At 44.0% G+C, this 18,531-nt stretch overlaps 1 protein-coding gene across 2 annotated transcripts in view; it reads left to right on the top strand.

The window, feature by feature from the left end:
* The window catches only part of LOC135514679 (segment polarity protein dishevelled homolog DVL-2-like), a 30,723-nt gene extending 15,244 nt beyond the window's left edge, over positions 1 to 15,479 (top strand). The window contains exons 5-15 of one of the 2 annotated variants that reach the window (XM_064938186.1): positions 190 to 316; positions 598 to 688; positions 1,952 to 2,021; positions 2,234 to 2,373; positions 2,456 to 2,532; positions 7,819 to 7,886; positions 8,142 to 8,309; positions 8,724 to 8,855; positions 11,259 to 11,435; positions 11,795 to 12,019; positions 13,378 to 15,479. In XM_064938186.1, coding sequence (XP_064794258.1) covers positions 190 to 316; positions 598 to 688; positions 1,952 to 2,021; positions 2,234 to 2,373; positions 2,456 to 2,532; positions 7,819 to 7,886; positions 8,142 to 8,309; positions 8,724 to 8,855; positions 11,259 to 11,435; positions 11,795 to 12,019; positions 13,378 to 13,931 — 1,829 coding nt within the window. In that variant the 3' untranslated portion in view covers positions 13,932 to 15,479. Of the gene's footprint in view, positions 1 to 189; positions 317 to 597; positions 689 to 1,951; positions 2,022 to 2,233; positions 2,374 to 2,455; positions 2,533 to 7,818; positions 7,887 to 8,117; positions 8,310 to 8,723; positions 8,856 to 11,258; positions 11,436 to 11,794; positions 12,020 to 13,377 lie in introns of both variants that reach the window. The other variant, XM_064938184.1, reaches the window with a different exon arrangement.
* Positions 15,480 to 18,531: the final 3,052 nt, after the last annotated feature.

Genomic DNA, 18,531 nt, shown 5'->3' with positions numbered 1-18,531 from the left:
ACTACCAATTGGATACCATGAAATTTGGGACAAATAGGGGTAAAAAAATAAACGTTAATTGTATTGTCGCTTTGGCAAAGTGGCATATAAGTGATATGCTCTAGTCTAGGTACTAAAGGAGTAATGTTTGGACGATGCTCGTTTCCCCCATGATCGTCCTTATCTCTGTTGTCCCTCTGCTTTCCAAAGGGCCGCGGATGAACGGTCAGAGCCGTCGGGAGCGCCACCTGGCAGGCTACGAGAGTGCCTCCACCATCATGAGCAGCGAGCTGGACACCACCAGCTTCTGTGACTCGGACGATGACACCATGAGCAGGTCAGTCACACACACACACAGAGCATGGGCCGTCAACCACGATTGTTTAATAACTTGAACTTATTTGGCCCAGCATCACCACTTTGCCTATATCATTTATATAAATGGTTCACAAAACAAGCCCTAAAATAGAGCCTTGGGGAACCCCTTATGTGATATCCAGGAACCTAGATTTTTTTTTTTACTGTTTTACATTGACACCGAGTTGTGTTTGAGATATAGTTGCTGAGCCAATTACAGGCTTCCTTAGGGAAGGGTTAACGCCTCCATTCTCCTCTCAGGTTCAGCAGCACCACAGAACAGAGCACAGCCTCTAGGCTCCTGAAGCGCCACCGCAGACGCCGGAAGCAGCGTCCCACCAGGCTGGAGAGGGTACTGCAGCTACTGCTTTTAATATATAATATTTATTTAGGAACATACAGTAATTCTGAGAACATAAGACAGTTACATGTTATGGATATGAAATAAGTAGGGGATAAGACAGTTACATGTTATGGATATGAAATAAGTAGGGGACTGCAGTTGGGTCCAGTTTATGTTTCAGTATACAGTACCAGTCAAAGGTTTGGACACCTACTCATTCCATTGTTTTTCTTTATTTTTACATTTTTACATTGTAGAATTATAGTGAAGACAAACTATGAAATAACACATATGTAGTAACCAAAAAAAGTGTTAAACAAATCAAAACATATTTTATACTTCAGATTTGTCAAAGTAACCACCCTTTGCCTTGATGACAGCTTTGCACACTCTTGGCATTCTCTCAACCAGCTTCACCTGGAATGCTTTTCCAACAGTCTTGCAGGAGTTCCCACATAAGCTGAGCACTTGTTGGCTGCTTTTCCTTTACTCTGCGGTCCACCTCATCTCAATTGGGTTGAGGTCGGGTGATTGTGGAGGCCAGGTCATCTGATGCAGCACTACATCACTCTCCTTGGTCAAATAGCCGTTACACAGCCTGGAGGTGTGTTTTGGGTCATTGTCCCATTGAAAAATAAATGATAGTCCCACTAAGCGCAAACCAGATGGAATGGAGTATTGCTACAGAATGCTGTGGTAGCCATGCTGGTTAAGTGTGCCTTGAATTCTAAATAAATCACAGTGTCACCAGCAAAGCACCACCACAACATCACACCTCCTCCTCCATGCTTTGCGGTGGGAACCACACATGCGGAGGTCATCCGTTCACCACCTCATCCGTGCACCAAAAACCTCAAATTTGGACTCATCACACCAAAGGACAGATATCCACCGGTTTAATTGCTTGTGGTCTCTTCCTCTCATTGGTGTCCTTTAGTAGTGGTTTCTTTGCAGCAATTTGACCATGATGGCCTGATTCACGCAGTTTCCTCTGAACAGTTGATGTGTCTGTTACTTGAACTCTGTGAAGCATTTTATTTGGGCTGCAATTTCTGAGGCTGGCAACTCTAATGAACGTATCCTCTGCAGCAGAGGTAATTCTGGGTCTCCCTTTCCTGTGGTGGTCCTCATGAGAACCAGCTTCATCATAGCGCTTGGTTTTTGGGACTGCACTTGAAGGAACTTTCAACCTTATTGAAATGTATGCTTATGTGGTGTATGCTCGGTGTATGTGATGTAATCGTACACATTTTTTGTTTTGCTGTGTTTCAGGCGTCTTCGTTTAGCAGTGTGACAGACTCCACCATGTCCCTTAACATCATCACTGTTACACTCAACATGGGTGAGTGCCCCCTTCAATTGCTCCCCACCTTTTCACTTCTATCTTATTCCTTTCTTCTCACTCCTATCACCTCACGCTCTTTCATTGCCTTATCTCTACATCAGGCTTATGTGCTAGCTTATCTGTAAGGTTTTGTTTTTCTTATCTGAAATGAAATAGGATAAAAAGACTGTTAGCTGATGTACTGTATGTGTACGGTTTCTCCCGTGCAGATAAATACAACTTCTTGGGCATCAGTATCGTGGGTCAGAGCAACGAGAGGGGTGATGGAGGTATCTACATCGGCTCCATTATGAAGGGAGGGGCTGTGGCTGCTGATGGGCGGATCGAACCAGGAGACATGCTGCTACAGGTGACACACACACAATAAGTTGTCTCTTTGAGCTGGAAAGCTCTTTGTTTAAGGTCTATCCTCTCATGTTGCTTCATCTCAGGTGAACGACATCAACTTTGAGAACATGAGTAATGACGATGCTGTCCGTGTGCTGAGAGAGATTGTACATAAACCTGGGTAAGGCATCTCTTTCCTATATGCAAACTTTGTCTGTGTCTTGTTCTACAATTGAAGTTGGAAGTTTACATACACTTAGTCATTAAAACTCGTTTTAAGCGTACAGTCCATAACACAATACAAAAAAGAAAGTCTATATACAGTGTGTGCAAATGGCGTGAGGAGATAAGGCAATAAATAGGCCATAGTAGCGAAGTAATTACAATTTAGCCGATTAACACTGGAGTGATAGATGAGCAGATGATGATGTGCAAGTAGTAATACTGGTGTGCAAAAGAGCATAAAAGTAAATAAAAACAATATGGGGATGAGGTAGGTAGATTGGGTGGGCTATTTACAGATGGTCTATGTACAGCTGCAGCAATTGGTTAGCTGCCCTCCTTTCAGAAAAGCTGACCACGACTCCATTTTGTTGCTCCCAGCCTATAGACAGAAACTAAAACAGAAAGCACCCACGCTCAGGTCTGTTCAACGCTGGTCCGACCAATCGGATTCCACGCTTCAAGATTGCTTCGATCACGTGGACATGTTCCGCATAACGTCAAACAACATTGATGAATACGCTGATTCGGTGAGCAAGTTTTTTAGCTAGTGCATCGGTGATGTTGTACCCACAGCATCTATTAAAACATTCCCCAACCAGAAACTGTGGATTGATGGCAGCATTCGCGCAAAACTGAACGCGCGGACCACTGCTTTTAATCATGGCAAGGTGACCGGAAACATGACCGAAATAGAAACAGTGTAGCTATTCCCTCCACAAGGCAATCAAACAAGCTAAGCGTCAGTATAGAGACAAAGTGGAGTTGTAATTCAACGGCTCAGACATGAGAGGTATGTGGCAGGGTCTACAGTCAATCACGGACTACAAAAGAAAAACCAGCCCCGTCGCGGACCACGATGTCTTGCTCCCTCGCCACTGACACGGCCGCTACCAAAACCTGCGGGCTCTCCTCCACTGCAACAAACATGAGTTGAACGTGTTAACCCTTGCAAGGCTGTAGGCCCAGACAGCATCCCCGGCCGCGTCCTCAGAGCATGTGCAGACCAGCTGGCTGGTGTGTTTACGGACATAATCAATCCTTATCCCAGTCTGCTGTTCCCACATGCTTCAAGAGGGCCACCATTGTTCCTGTTCCCAAGAAAGCTAAGGTAACTGAGCTAAATGACTACCATCCCGTAGCACTCACTTCCGTCATAATGAAGTGCTTTGAGTCAAGGACCATATCCCCTCCACCCTACTTGACACCCTAAACCCACTCCAATTAGCTTACCGCCCCAATAGGTCCACAAATGGCGCAAATCACACTGCCCTAACCCATCTGGACAAGAGGAATACCTATGTAAGAATGCTGTTCATCGACTACAGCTCAGCATTTAACACCATAGTACCTTCCAAACTCGTCATTAAGACCCTGGGTCTCGACCCCGCCCTGGACTTCCTGACGGGCCGCCCCCAGGTGGTGAGGAAAGGAATCATCTCCACCCTGCTGATCCTCAACACTGGGGCCCCACAAGGGTGTGTTCTCAGCCCTCTCCTGTACTCCTTGTTCACCCACGACTGTTTGGCCATGCACTTCTCCAACTCAATCATCAAGTTTGCGGACGACACTACAGTGGTAGGCTTGATTACCAACAACGACAAGACGGCCTACAGGGAGGAGGTGAGGGCCCTTGGAGTGTGGTGTCAGGAAAATAACCTCGAACTCAATGTCAACAAAACAAAAAAGATGCTCGTGGACTTGAGGAAGCAGCCCCCTATCCACATTGACGGGACCGTAGTAGAGAGGGTGGAAAGTTAAGTTCCTCGGCGTACACATCACAGACAAACTGAAATGGTCCACCCACACAGACAGAGTGGTGAAGAAGGCGCAGCAGCGCCTCTTCAACCTCAGGAGGCTGAAGAAATGTGGCTTGTCACCAAAAGCACTCAAACTTTTACAGATGCACAATCGAGAGCATCCTCTCAGGCTGTATCACCGCCTGGTACGGCAACTGCTCCACCCATAACCGTAAGGCTCTCCAGAGGGTAGTGAGGTCTGCACAACTCATCACCGGGGGCAAACTACCTGCCCTCCAGGACACCTACACCAACCGATGTCACAGGAAGGCCAAAAAGATCATCAAGGACAACAACCACCTGAGCCACTGCCTGTTCACCCCGCTATCATCCAGAAGGCGAGGTCAGTACAGGTGCATCAAAGCAGGGACCGAGAGACTGAAAAACGACTTCTATCTCAAGGCCATCAGACTGTTAACAGCCAACACTAACATTGAGTGGCTGCTGCCAACATACTAACTCAACTCCAGCCACTTTAATAATGGGAATTGATGTAAAATATATCACTAGTCACTTTAATAATGGAAAAATTGATGTCATAAAGTTATCACTAGCCACTTTAAACAATGCCACTTTAAACAATGCCAATTAATATAATCCCACGTTACTCATCTCATATGTATATACTGTACTCTATACCATCTACTGCATCTTGCCTATGCCGTTCGGCCATCACTCATTCATATATTTTTATGTACATATTCCTTCCTTTACACTTGTGTGTGTGAGTTAGTTGTGGTGAAATTGTTAGGTTAGATTACTTGTTAGATATTACTGCATGGTCGGAACTAGAAGCACAAGCATTTCGCTACACTCGCATTAACAAATGCTAACCATGTGTATGTGCCAAATAAACATTTGATTTGCTCAGATAGCTGATGGTTAAAGTTCGTGACAGAAATGTAAGTCACCAGCTTCAACGATTTTTGCAATTCATTCCAGTCACTGGCAACAGAACTGGAAGGAAAGGCGGCCAAAGGATATGTTGGCTTTGGGGATGACCAATGAGCTATACCTGCTGGAGCACGTGCTAGGGGTGGGTGTTGTTATCGTGACCAGTGAGCTGAGAAGGCGGAGCTTTACCAAGCATAGACTTATAGATGACCTGGAGCCAGTGGGTCTGGCGACCAATATGTAGTGAGGGCCAGCCGACTAGAGCATACACGTCGCAGTGGTATAAGGTGATTTGGTGACAAAACGGATGGCACTGTGATAGACTCCATCCAGTTTGCTGAATAGAGTATTGGAAGCCATTTTGTAGATGACATAGCCGAGGTCAAGGATCGGTAGGATGGTCAGTTTTACTAGGGTAAGTTTGGCAGCGTGAGTGAAGGAGGCCAAGACCTCAGAAAAGACCTCCACAAGTCTGGTTGGGAGCAATTTCTAAACGCCTGAAGGTACAAAGAAGCCACTGCTCCAAAACTGCCATAAAAAAGCCAGACTACAGTTTGCAACTGCACATTGGGACAAAGATTGTACTTTTTGGAGAAATGTCCTCTGGTCTGATGAAACAAAAATAGAACTGTTTGGCCAGGACCATCGTTATGTTTGGAGGAAAAAGGGGGATGCTTGCAAGATGAAGAACACCATCCCAACCGTGAAGCACGGGGGTGGCAGCATCGTGTTGTGGAGGTGTTTTGCTGCAGGAGGGACTGGTGCACTTCACAAAATGGATGACTTCATGAGAAGGAAAATGATGTGGATATATTGAAGCAACATCTCAAGACATCATTCAGAAAGTTAAAGCTTGGTCGCAAGTGGGTCTTCCAAATGGACACTGACCCCAAGCATACTTCCAAAGTTGTGGCAAAATGGCTTATGGACAACAAAATGGGCCAAAATTCACTCAACATATTGTGGGAAGCTTGTGGAAGGCTACCCAAAACGTTTGACCCAAGTTAAACAATTTAAAGGCAATGCTACCAAATACTATTTGAGTGTATGTAAACTTCTGACCCACTGGGAATGTGATGAAAGAAATTAAAGCTGAAATAAATAAGTCTATTATTCTGACATTTCACATTCTTAAAATAAAGTGGTGATCCTAACTGACCTAAAACAGGGAATTCTTACTAGGATTAAATGTCAGGAATTGTGAAACTGAGTTTAAATGTATTTGGCTAAGGTATATGTAAACTTCCGACTTCAACTGTATGTGTGCATGCCTTCTGCTCCTTCTACAAAGAGAATTATCGATCGATCAATAATAAAATGTTCTTGCTATAATTATTATAAGTTACAATCTGTAGAAACTGAGAACAGAAAGGTTAACAACAGCAAAGTCGAAAAATATGGCAAATAGAAAAAGAGATCGATGGGAGGGGTAGAGTGGAGGCATTAAAAACAAAAAAACTCATGTAAAATATACTTTCCAATAATGGAAAATGTATTTAAAAAGAGCTGTGTAAACATACACAAGATTTTAGACTCCTTTTTCCACAATTTGTTACGTTACAGCCATGTTCTGAAGTGGATTCAATCTATGCACAATACCCATATTGACTAAGAGATATTAGGTTATTAGAAAGTTTTGCAAAAGTATAACAAAAAACAGATACCTTATTTACATTCAGACCCTTTTGCTATGAGACTCAAAATTGCACTTAGGTGCATCCTGTTTCCATTGATCATCCTTGAGATGTTTCTTCAACTTGATTGGAATGCACCTGTGATAAATTCAATTGATTGGACATGATTTGGAAAGGCACACACCTGTCTATATAGGGTCCCATAGTTGACGGTGCATGTCAGAGCGAAATCCAAGCCATGAGGTCAAAGGAATTGTCCGTAGAGCTCCGAGACAGGATTGTGTCGAGGCACAGATCTGAGGAAGGGTACTAAAAATGTCTGCAGCGTTGAAGGTCCCCAAGAACACAGTGGCCTCCATCATTCTTAAATGGAAGAAGTTTGGAACCACCAAGACTTTCTCGAGCTGGCTGCCCGGCCTAACTGAGCAATCAGAGGAGAAGGGCCTGTTCAGGGAGGTGACCAAGAAACCTATGGTCAGTCTAACAGAGCTACAGAGTTCCTCTTTGGAGATGGTTGTCCTTCTGGAAGGTTCTCCCACCTCTGACGCACTCCACCAATCAGGCCTTTAGGGTAAAGTGGCCAGACTGAAGCCATTCCTCAGTAAAAGGCACATGACAGCCCGCTTGGAGTTTGCCAAAAGGCACCTAAAGGACTCTGACCATGAGAAACAAGATTCTCTGGTCTGATGAAACCAAGATTGAACTCTGGCCTAACTTTGACTGGTACTGTATATATTATATACATTTACAAAAAAATATATGGGGGTTGAAATTGATGCAGACAATGACATTGATAGAAGCTACAATCCATCTGCAATATTAAAGCTGATCTACCCCCTAAAACAAAAGAGAAGAAAAATAAAGATAATTATCTCGATGTCTCTCTCGCTTTCTCTTTCTCCTTTTCTCTCCACCCAGACCTATTATCCTGACAGTAGCTAAATGTTGGGACCCGTCACCCCAGGGCTACTTCACCCTCCCACGCAGTGAGTAACCTGTTATCTCCTAGGCTCTTTCTCAGTTCCTCTTTCCTTGATTCCTTGAATCCTCTCTCCTCACAACACACGAGGTCGAAGATCCAAAGTCCCTTCCCCTCTGACCTTCTCATTTGAGAACGAGGAGAGGGAAGACGTAAGAAATCGAGCAAAGACTAAATGCGAAAAGAGCCTCGGCTGAGAAATCCACCCAATGGTAGAGGAGACTACAACCCCTCATAGTGTACACCCCCATTGTTCTTCCAGATGAGCCGATCCGGCCCATAGACCCGGCTGTGTGGGTGAGCCATTCTGTGGCCCTGACAGGGGCCTACCCTCCCTACCCCGGCAGCTCCTCTCTCAGCACCATCACCTCCAACTCCTCGGTGACCGAGACAGAGCGTGAGTCCCTCTGCCTGTCTTTGGCCCACAAAGGTAAGGTCTGTTTTTTATTTACTATGTTTGTCTTCTCGTGTCTCTTTCTCTCTCTCTCGCTTTCTCTCTTGTAAGTCTCAAGTTTTGTCATTTTGCTCATTGATCTCTGAAGATTTAAGTCAGGGTTTCCCAAACTCGGTCCTGGGCCCCCAATTGGTGCACATTTTGGTTTTTGCCCTAGCACTACTCAGCTGATTGCAATAGTAAACTAATTATCAAGCTTTGATCATTTGAACTAGCTGTTATAGTGTTAGGGCAAAAAAACTACATCGCGAGGACCGAGTTTGGGACACGCTATTTTAAGTTCTCTTCTCCCTCAAGTGTTAAGTTCTGTCTACCTTAGTTGTTGATAATGAATAGATTTTTTTGACAGTCTGTTCCTCTTAATCTTACCCTCTTCTCATCTCTCTCCAGGTTTTGATGACTTCAACCTGTCCCTCCACTCTGACATGGCGTCGGTGGCGAAGGCCATGGCCTCACCAGAGTCTGGTCTGGAGGTTCGGGACAGGATGTGGCTCAAGATCACCATCCCCAACGCCTTCCTTGGTGAGAGAACTGCTTCCAGATCTGTTTGTGCTGTATAGCCAACTTCTAGGGTGCTGTTGTATTTGGATTGTAAAGAAAGATTATATTGTTGAAAGTTATAACTAGTATTAGGGTTTAATGAAAAATATATAAACAATAATAATACCGATGACCGGTATCCCAGGACTTCCCAACCAAGCACCTTCACAAAAAAAATACAAAATGTGCACGCATGAACCGGACATCAACTTTTATTTTACTAGGTAAATTGAATGAGAACATTCTCATTCTCATTTACAGCAACGGCCTTGGGAATAGTTACAGGGGAGGTGGGGCAATGAATAAGCCAATTGGAAGCTGAGGACGATTAGGTGGCCATGGTGGTATGAAGGTCAGATAGGAAATGTAGCCTGGACACCAGGGTTAACACCCCTACTCTTAACAATAAGTGCCATGGGATCTTTAGTGACCACAGAGTCGGGGCACTCGTGTAACGTCCCATCTGAAAGACGGCACCCAACACAGGGCAATGTCCCCAATCACTGCCCTGGGGTATTGGGATATTTGTTTAGACCAGAGGAAAGAGTGCCTCCTATTTGCCCTCCAACACCACTTCCAACATATGGTCTCCCATTCAGGGACCGACTAGGACCGACCCTGCTTAGCTTCAGAGGCAAGCCAGCAGTGGGCTGCAGGGAGGTATGCTGCTGGCAAACTCTCTGGCGTCATTCATAGCCTACATTAGACCAGTCATCACAATTCTAGCAGCCTGCCGTATTTAGCTTACTCCACATAATGTCAATAGAAACATCACTTACTTGCATGACTTCTAGAAATTGCTGTCTCATGTGTAGGCTACTCATGACGCAGTTACTGAAGGCAGTCTCATCTCACATTCACAAATCTCTTTATGGCACTGGTAGAAGCTCAAAATATGAACTGCAGCTACTCACTGGTCACAAAATGACTGGTATATTGTGATTACAACCGTGCCTCTAGGAAATAACAAAAGCGAGTGGATGATATTCCACCATAATTTGCAAATAAATTAAGAATCTTACAATGTGATTTTCTGGATTTTGAAAATTACAGGCCTCATCTTTTTAAGTGGGAGAACTTGCACAGTTGGTGGTTCACTAAATACTTTTTTGCCCCACTGTACATCTTGTAATGCATATTGTGGAAATAGAGCGAGTTGAGGTGACTAAATTGCTTGGAGTAACCCTGGATTGTAAACTGTCATGGTCAAAACATATTGATACAACAGTAGCTAAGATGGGGAGAAGTCTAGCCATAATAAAGCGCTGGTCTTCCTTAACAACACTATCAACAAGGCCCTGGTTTTGTTGCACCTGGACTACTGTTCAGTCATGACGTCAGGTGCCACAAAGAGGGACTTGGGAAAATTGCAGTTGGCTCAGAACAGGGCAGCACTGCTGGCCCTTAAAAGTACACGGAGAGCTGACAATGACATGCATGACAATCTCTCATGGCTCAAAGTGGAAGAGAGACTGGCTTCCTCATTACTTGTTTTTGTAAGAGGTGTTGACAAGCTGAAGATACCGTACTGTCTGTTTTTTAAAATACTCAGACACCCATGCATACCCCACAAGACATGCCACCAGAGGTCTCTTCACAGACGAAGTCCAGAACAGACTATGGGAGGTGCACAGTACTATATAGAGCCATGACTACATGGAACTCTATTCCACATCAGGTAACTGATGCAAGCAGTAGAATCAGATTTTAAAAGCAGGTAAAAATACACCTTATGGAACAACTGGGACTGTGAAGTAAAACAAACAGGCACAGACACATGCATACACACACACATGATAACATACACACATGTACACATAGATTTTGTGTTGTAAATATGTGGTAGTGGAGTATGGGCCTGAGGGCACAGTTAGTGTGTTGTGAATTCTGTAATGAATGTATTGTAATGTTTTAAATTGTATAACTGCATCAATTTTGCCAGACCCCAGGAAGAGAGCAGCTCATAGGGATCCATAATAAATACAAATACACTAGGCTTTAAACAAATTGTGTGGCGACTAACAGAACCTTGAGTTGATTTGGCAAATACAATATTATAAACTGGGTGGTTCAAGAACAGCCTTTAGCCGTCGTATATTGTCCAATAACACCCCCCCCCCCCCTCAATATTTTTGGGACTGGTATTATATATGTTTTTAAATAACATTTCCGGTCTGAATGGGAATACCAGGATATTACCGGGATGGTTGCAATTTTCTCCGCAAAGAAAATTGGTAGATTTACAGGCAAAGATTAAATCCTACAGTAGATCATAGGTGGGGTTCTAATGGATGATTGATTGGCATGTTCTGATGTAGTGGAGTGCCTCTACCAACACATTGGGGGGGTTCTAGTGTAGGGTTCTAATGGATGATTGATTGGCAGGTTCTGATGTGGTGGAGTGGCTCTACCAACACATTGAGGGCTTCCAGGACCGTCGTGAAGCCAGGAAGTATGCAAGTAACTTGCTGAAAGCTGGCTTCATCCGCCACACGGTCAACAAGATCACCTTCTCAGAGCAATGCTATTACATTTTCGGTGACTTCAGCGACTGTGAGAACTGTGAGTAAAACAGCACAAGCCTTCGTGGCTAATTGCCCATAGGCCTGTTTTACTGTACTACAGCGATGGGCAACAGGTGGCCATCCCTATATTATGATTATTTTGGATAAGAAAATAGTCTTAGTGCGGCACTCCTTTGTATTTCGAAATCCCGATGTGGCCCTCGAGCCTTAAGATGTTGCCGTGCCTTCTGTGCTTAGCTTTACAGTTTCGTTGCTGTTTGCTGTAAATATGTATATTTGCCATGGACTTTTTGCGGTTTTATTTTGGGAGAGCTCTGGTAAAATGTCCTATGTATTGAAAATGAAGGTCAAATCATACATCACTGATAACTGTGCCATTACACTATTCTCTCCCAGACATGGCAAACCTCTCCCTGAATGACAACGACGGTTCTAGTGGGGCCTCAGACCAGGACACCCTGGCCCCCCTGCCCCTTCCGGGGGCCACACCCTGGCCCCTGATGCACACGTTCCCCTCCTACCAGTACACCTCCAACCCCTACTCCAGCCAGCCGCCCCCCTACCATGAGCTTTCCAGCTACAGCTACGCGCCAGGCAGCACAGGGAGCCAGCATAGCGAGGGTGAGACTGGAGGGACGGGGGGTGTGTGTGTGTGTGTGTGTGTGTACTGAACACAAAAATATAAATGTAACATGCAATAATTTCAAAGATTTTAATGAGTTACAGTTCATATAAGTACATTTAATTTGGCCATATCTATGGATTTCACATGACTGGGATAACAGATATGCATCTGTTGGTCACATACCTTTTAATAAATGGTAGGGACGTGGATCAGAAAACCAGTCAGTATCTGATTTTACCACCATTTGCCTCATTCAGCATAACACATCTCCTTCACATAGAGTTGATCAGGCTGTTGATTGTGGCCTGAGGAATGTGGCCCCACTCCTCTTCAATGGCTGTGTAAAGTTGCTGGATATTGGCGGGAACTGGAACAAGCTGTTGTACACATCGATCCAGAGCATCCCAAACATGCTCAATGGGTGATATGTCTGAGTATGCAGGCCATGGAAGAACTGAGACCTTTTCAGCTTCCACGAATTGTGTACAGATCCTTGCAACATGGGGCCATGCATTATCATGATGAAACATGAGGTGATGAATGGCATGACAATGGTCCTCAGGATCTCATCACGGTATCTCTGTGCATTCAAAATGCCTTCGATAAAATGCAATTGTGTTCATTGTCCATAGCTTATGCCTGCCAATACCATATCCCCACTGCCACCATACGTTGACATCAGCAAACTGCTCTCCCACACGGTGCCATACACATGGCCTGCGGTTGTGAGGCCTGTTGGATGTACTGTAAAATTCTCTAAAACAATGTTGAAAGTGGCTTATGGTAGATAAACATCCCCAATTCTCTGGCAACAGCTCTGGTGAACATTCCTGCAGTCAGCATGCCAGTTGCACGCTCCCTCAACTTGAGACATCCGTGGCATTGTGTTGTGACAAAATTGCACATTTTAGTGGCCTTTTGTCCCCAGCACAAGGTGCACCTGATCATGCGGTTTAATCAGCTTCTTGATGTGCCACAGCTGTCAGTTGGATAGATTAACTTGGAAAAGGAGAAATGCTCACTAACAGGGATGTAAACACATTTGTGCTCAATTTGAGAGAAATAATATTTTAGTTCAGCTCATGAGACCAACACTTTACATGTTGTGTTTATATTTTTTTTCAGTGTAATTAATACATGTGTTATGGATGAATAATTAAAGAGTTCAGAGTTTTCCTGACAGGCCATACTCAGAAACTTGAACATTGTAGGGTTATGCAAGGGGTAAATAATGTCTCGTTTGAATTAGAGCTATAGATAGCCTCTGTATGATTCTGGTTAGACTGTGATATTAGAATGTACTCCGCTTTTCTGGGGTGCCTGTTTTCACATTGTCCTGTCTTCTCTCACCCAGGGAGCCGGAGCAGTGGCTCCACCCGGAGCGAGGGAGAGAGACGGAGGGGAGGGAAAGGCGGAGGAGGGGTGGGCAGTACTAGCGGTCGGGATGAGAAGTCACCGGTAGGCGGAGACGGCAGGGACTCTCGCTCAGGAAGCGGCAGCGAATCAGAGTATTCTGTACGGAGCAGCCTGAGGAGGGGGGAACACGGAGGCTCGGCCACCCCCAGTGAACACAGCCACTATAGCCACGTCAGCCAGCGCTCACACCACCGCGCACCCCCTCCACACCTCCAATTCCCACAGGGCATCCCCCTTTCATACAACCCCATGATGCTTATGATGGTACCCCAGCACCCCCATCACCCTCACGTGCACCCACACACCCTCCAGGGCCTGGGGCAGACAGGGCCCTCGATGCCGGGCCTGCCCCCTGGCACCACCCCCGGGGGACCTCCAGGGGCACCCCCAACCCGTGACCTGGGCTCTGTGCCCCCAGAGCTCACCGCCTCGCGCCAGTCCTTCCACCTTGCCATGGGAAATCCCAGTGAGTTCTTTGTGGACGTCATGTAGGAGTGGAGACACTACAGAGGGTTGAGTTGCAAATGGCACCTAATTCCGTACATAGTACACTACTTTTGACCTGAGTCCAATGAGCCCTGGTCAAAAGTAGTGCCCTCTGGGACTGACCCAGAGGCTGTATATGGGGAAGTTGGTGTCCAGAATCAGAAGGATGCACGCTGCAGCATAAGGCAACATTAGAGTGGTACCAGCAACATTCACAAGGTGCTTTGATTCATTTGAACTCTTGGAAAGCTTTAAGAGCCTAAACCCAGCCCAGAACATTGTCTCTCTTTGTGATGTCATTGGTTAACCAAGGTTTTATTAGGTGTCTCATCTGACAGGAATCAGTTACCTTTAGATGTTTACCTATCTCTGCCTTATCTTACAAGCTGGTAAACATCTAGAGGAAGCAAAGATGAGTAATTCCTGTCAGCTCAAGATTCACCTAATAAAAACCTTAAATTGAGCTTCATCAAGGGTAATGGGAACACCTACATTTCTTTGTTGTTCAGACAGGAACATAGGTCATTATGTCAATTTGTACGATATGAAAACAGAATACATTTCACTTCATCAAGTAATTGTACATAATTCAATGTGCCACGCCATTACGACCACTGTCACATAGCTGTGATCATGTTTCTAAACATGTCACACACATCACTCATAGTGATATGGAGCATAGTACTACTATAGCCTACTTAGGAGGTTAATTGCTGTGGTGTTCTTGGAATATGGTACTAAAACACTACCAGCTGGAGAAGAAAAGTGTTGTATACATAATGTATCTGTTAATTGAAATGGATGAATTCATGCATTCACATTTGATCTACTGATAACCAGCAGTAGGAATGTTTTTTTTTTAATGAGAAGCGCTGTTGGGTTTGTGTTGATATGCACTCACGCTCAGGGCCTGTATTCACAAAGCAAGTAGGTAGGCTGATCTAGGATCAGGTGCCCCTGTCCATAAAACCGTATTCATTATGATTTGACAAGACTCTGATATGATTGAATAAGGGCCCAGATATTGTGGAGGCCTCCTGTCCTCTGCAGTAACTGGTGAGCCCCCTGATACATTTGTGATTTGCACCTTACTGGTCAGTCAGCTTGATGCAGTGTGTGAATTGGGCCGGTACACACAGGTACTGATTACTGGCCACTCTTTTTTTATATTGGCTTAAATATATGATGGGTACTGGCACCCAAAATGACTACCGTACCAGCACTTATTTCAGTTCACTTCAAACACTGGGTGGATGACTGGGAGATGGAAGCTGGTACAGACCGACAGACTGAAGTATTTGGGATAGCAGTTGGTGAGGGTCAAAGAATGTAGTCTGGCTAAACCAGACTGAATGCTATGCTCTCACCATTGTTTGAGTGCTGCATTCAGTCTGGTTTAACCACGCTACAAAGAATGAAAAAGAAGCAAATACAAAATAGTTTATATAGCTCTGATCTCACACTCCTACCCACATTTTGTTTTTTAACTGAGTGACATACACTTTTTTATGTATACATTTATATAATTGTATTAAAGGTGCTTGATGACGAATAGTTATGTTTCTTAGTATGGCACAGTCAGTAATGCATTGTCATATTTGCTTGTTTGTCACTTGTTCATTTGAGTCATTTAGCAGACACTCTTATCCAGAGAGACTTAGTCAGTCCATTCATCTTAAGATGGCGCAGGTGGAACAACCACATATCAGTCATAGTAAGTACATTTCTCCTCAAAGTAGCAAAGTCCGAGCTAGTAAGGGGGAAATTGCAATTGTATTACAGTTTAAATAACATTTAACATTAACATTTAAGTCATTTAGCAGACGCTCTTATCCAGAGCGACTTACAAATTGGTGAATTCACCTTCTGACATCCAGTGGAACAGCCACTTTACAATAGTGCATCTAAATACAACTCTAAATTAAGTGTTTTCCCCCTTATTTGTAGATAGCAATTTTGTGTATAAGCCTTAATTGTAATTTATAACTGAACTTCAATGATGGTGGCAAAAAAAATATTTGACACGTATTTAATTGTTTTTAGAAGAAGCCTAATTTGGCTTTTGACGCTGTCCTTGAATAAAATAATGGTTGTTATACTGAACAAAAATATAAATACAATTTTAAGATTTTGCTCAGTTGTAGTTCATGTAAGGAAATCAGTCAATTTAACTAAATAAATTGGGTCCTACTCTATGGATTGTGGGCCTGGGAGGGCATAGGTCCATCCACTTGGGAGCCAGGCCCAAATCAAATGTATTTGTCAAATGTGGCGAATACAACCGGTGTAGACCTTATCGTGAAATGCTTACTTTACAAGCCCTTAACCAACAATGCGTGTGGAAGAAATAGTCAAAATATTTACTAAATTGAATAAAATAAAATAAGTAACAAGAAAATTACATTGAGGCTATATACACGAGGTACAGGTACAGAGTCGATGTGCGGGGGTACAGGTTAGTCGAGGTCATTTGTAAAAAGTGACAATGTATAGATAATAAACAGCGAGTAGCAGCGGTGTAAAAACATGCAGGGGTAGCCATTTGATTAATTGTTACAGTCTTATGGCTTAGGGGTAGAAGCTGTTAAGGAGCCTTTTAGTCCTAGACTTGGCTCTTCTGTACCGCTTGCGGTGCGGTAGCAGAGAGAACAGTCTATGACTTGGGTGGCTGGAGTCTTTGGCAATTTTTAGGGCCTTCCTCCGACATCGCCTGGTACAGAGGTCCTGGATTGCAGGAAGCTTGGCCCCAGTCCTGTAGCATAGCATCCGTGTCATCTGACCACTTATGTATTGAGCGAGTCACTGGTACTTCCTGCTTTAGTTTTTGCTTGTACGCAGGAATCGGAAGGATAAGATTCTGGTCAAATTTGGCAAAAGGAGGGAGAGGTTTATACGCGTGTGTGTGGAGTAAAGGTGGTCTATAGTTTTTGTTTTCCAGTGAAGGAAAATCTTAATTTCATTAGATGATTTTGTGCTTCCAACTTTGTGGCAACAGTTTGGGGAAGGCTCTTTCAGCTTGATAATGCCCCCATGCACAAAGTGAGGTCCATACAGAAATGGTTTGTCGAGATTGGTGTGGAAGAACTTGACTGGCCTGCACAGAGCCCTGACCTCAACCCCATCGAAAACCTTTGGTATTAATTGGAATGCAAACTGCAAGCCAGGCTTAATCACCTAACATCAGTGCCCAACCTCACTAATAGCCGTGGCTGAATGGAAGGAAGCAAGTCCCCACAGCAATGTTCCAACATCTAGTGGAAAGCCTTCCCAGAAGAGTGGAGTCTGTTGGAGCAGCAAAGGGGGAACCAACTCCATATTAATGCCCATGATTTTGGAATGAGATGTTCGACAAGCAGGTGTCCACATACTTTTGGTCATGTAGTGTATCAGTACACTCGTAAAAACTTACGTTATGCTTAACTTCTATTTGATCAAATAAGCCTCACGCAGCAAATAAGCCATTGCATTTTTTTGTAGACCAAATTCGACACTCATTGACATACAAAAACTCCTTGCTGGGTGAGAGAAAAAACAAAACACCACCTGCTGGAGAAGACAGATTTTGGGCCCAGTTATCCCTCTCGCTTTGCCTCTTCCTCTCTGGCAACTTCACTATTGATTTTCTAGATTCAGGTTCACTCAAACATTTTAAGCATTGTTTTTCAACTGATAGTTACAGCTGATTTGGGGATTTTATATTGATTCACTCTCCTTAAATATGTCATCTGATGTATTAGTTTCTACGGAAGTCCAGAGAGGACATGTGAATAACAAAATATACACTGAACAAATGTATAAACGTAACATGTAAAGTGTTAGTTTCATGAGCTGAAATAAAAGATCCCAGATGTACAAAAAGCTTATTTCTATCACAAACTGTCTCAGGGAAGCTCATCTGCATGCTCGTTGACCTCACCTGCGTCTTGAACTGACTGCAGTTCGGCGTTGTGAAAGACTTCAAGTGGGAAAATGCTCACCTTCAATGATCATTAACCACCCCCAAGACCACAACCCATTGCGTGCAAGGAACAACTTCTTCAAGGTCTCAGAGCAAGTGACGTCACCGATTGAAACGCTATTTAGCGCACACCGCTAACTAAGCTAGCCGTTTCACATCCGTTACATTGGCAGGGGAGTTGCAGCGATGGGCCAAGACTAACTAACTACCAGTTGGATATCACGAAAAAAGGGGTTAAAAGTACAGCAAAAAATGAAACTGGTATACTTTTTAATTTAACCAGTTTTTAAAGCAGGGCCGACAGACAAGTTCCTTACTTTTTCCCCCTTCATAAGACTTCTGAATAGCTAATCAGGTGGCTACCCAGACCCGCCCCCCTCCCCTCTTTTTCACTGCTGCTGCTCTCTCTGTTTATTATCTATGCATAGTCACTTTAACTCAATCTACATGTACATATTACCTCAATTACCTCGACTAACCTGAGTGCCCGCACATTGACTCTGAACCGGTACCTCCTGTATGTAGCTCCTGTCATTTTTTTCTTAACACTTATTTTTTTAAACTGCATTGCTGGTTAAGGGCTTGTAAGTAAGACATGTAAGCATGTCTACACCTGTTGTATTCGGCACATGTGACAAATAAAATATG

The sequence above is a fragment of the Oncorhynchus masou genome, chromosome 26, assembly GCF_036934945.1.
Source record: "Oncorhynchus masou masou isolate Uvic2021 chromosome 26, UVic_Omas_1.1, whole genome shotgun sequence".
NCBI lineage: Eukaryota > Metazoa > Chordata > Actinopteri > Salmoniformes > Salmonidae > Oncorhynchus > Oncorhynchus masou.
This window is presented reverse-complemented; position numbering and strand designations above follow the sequence as displayed.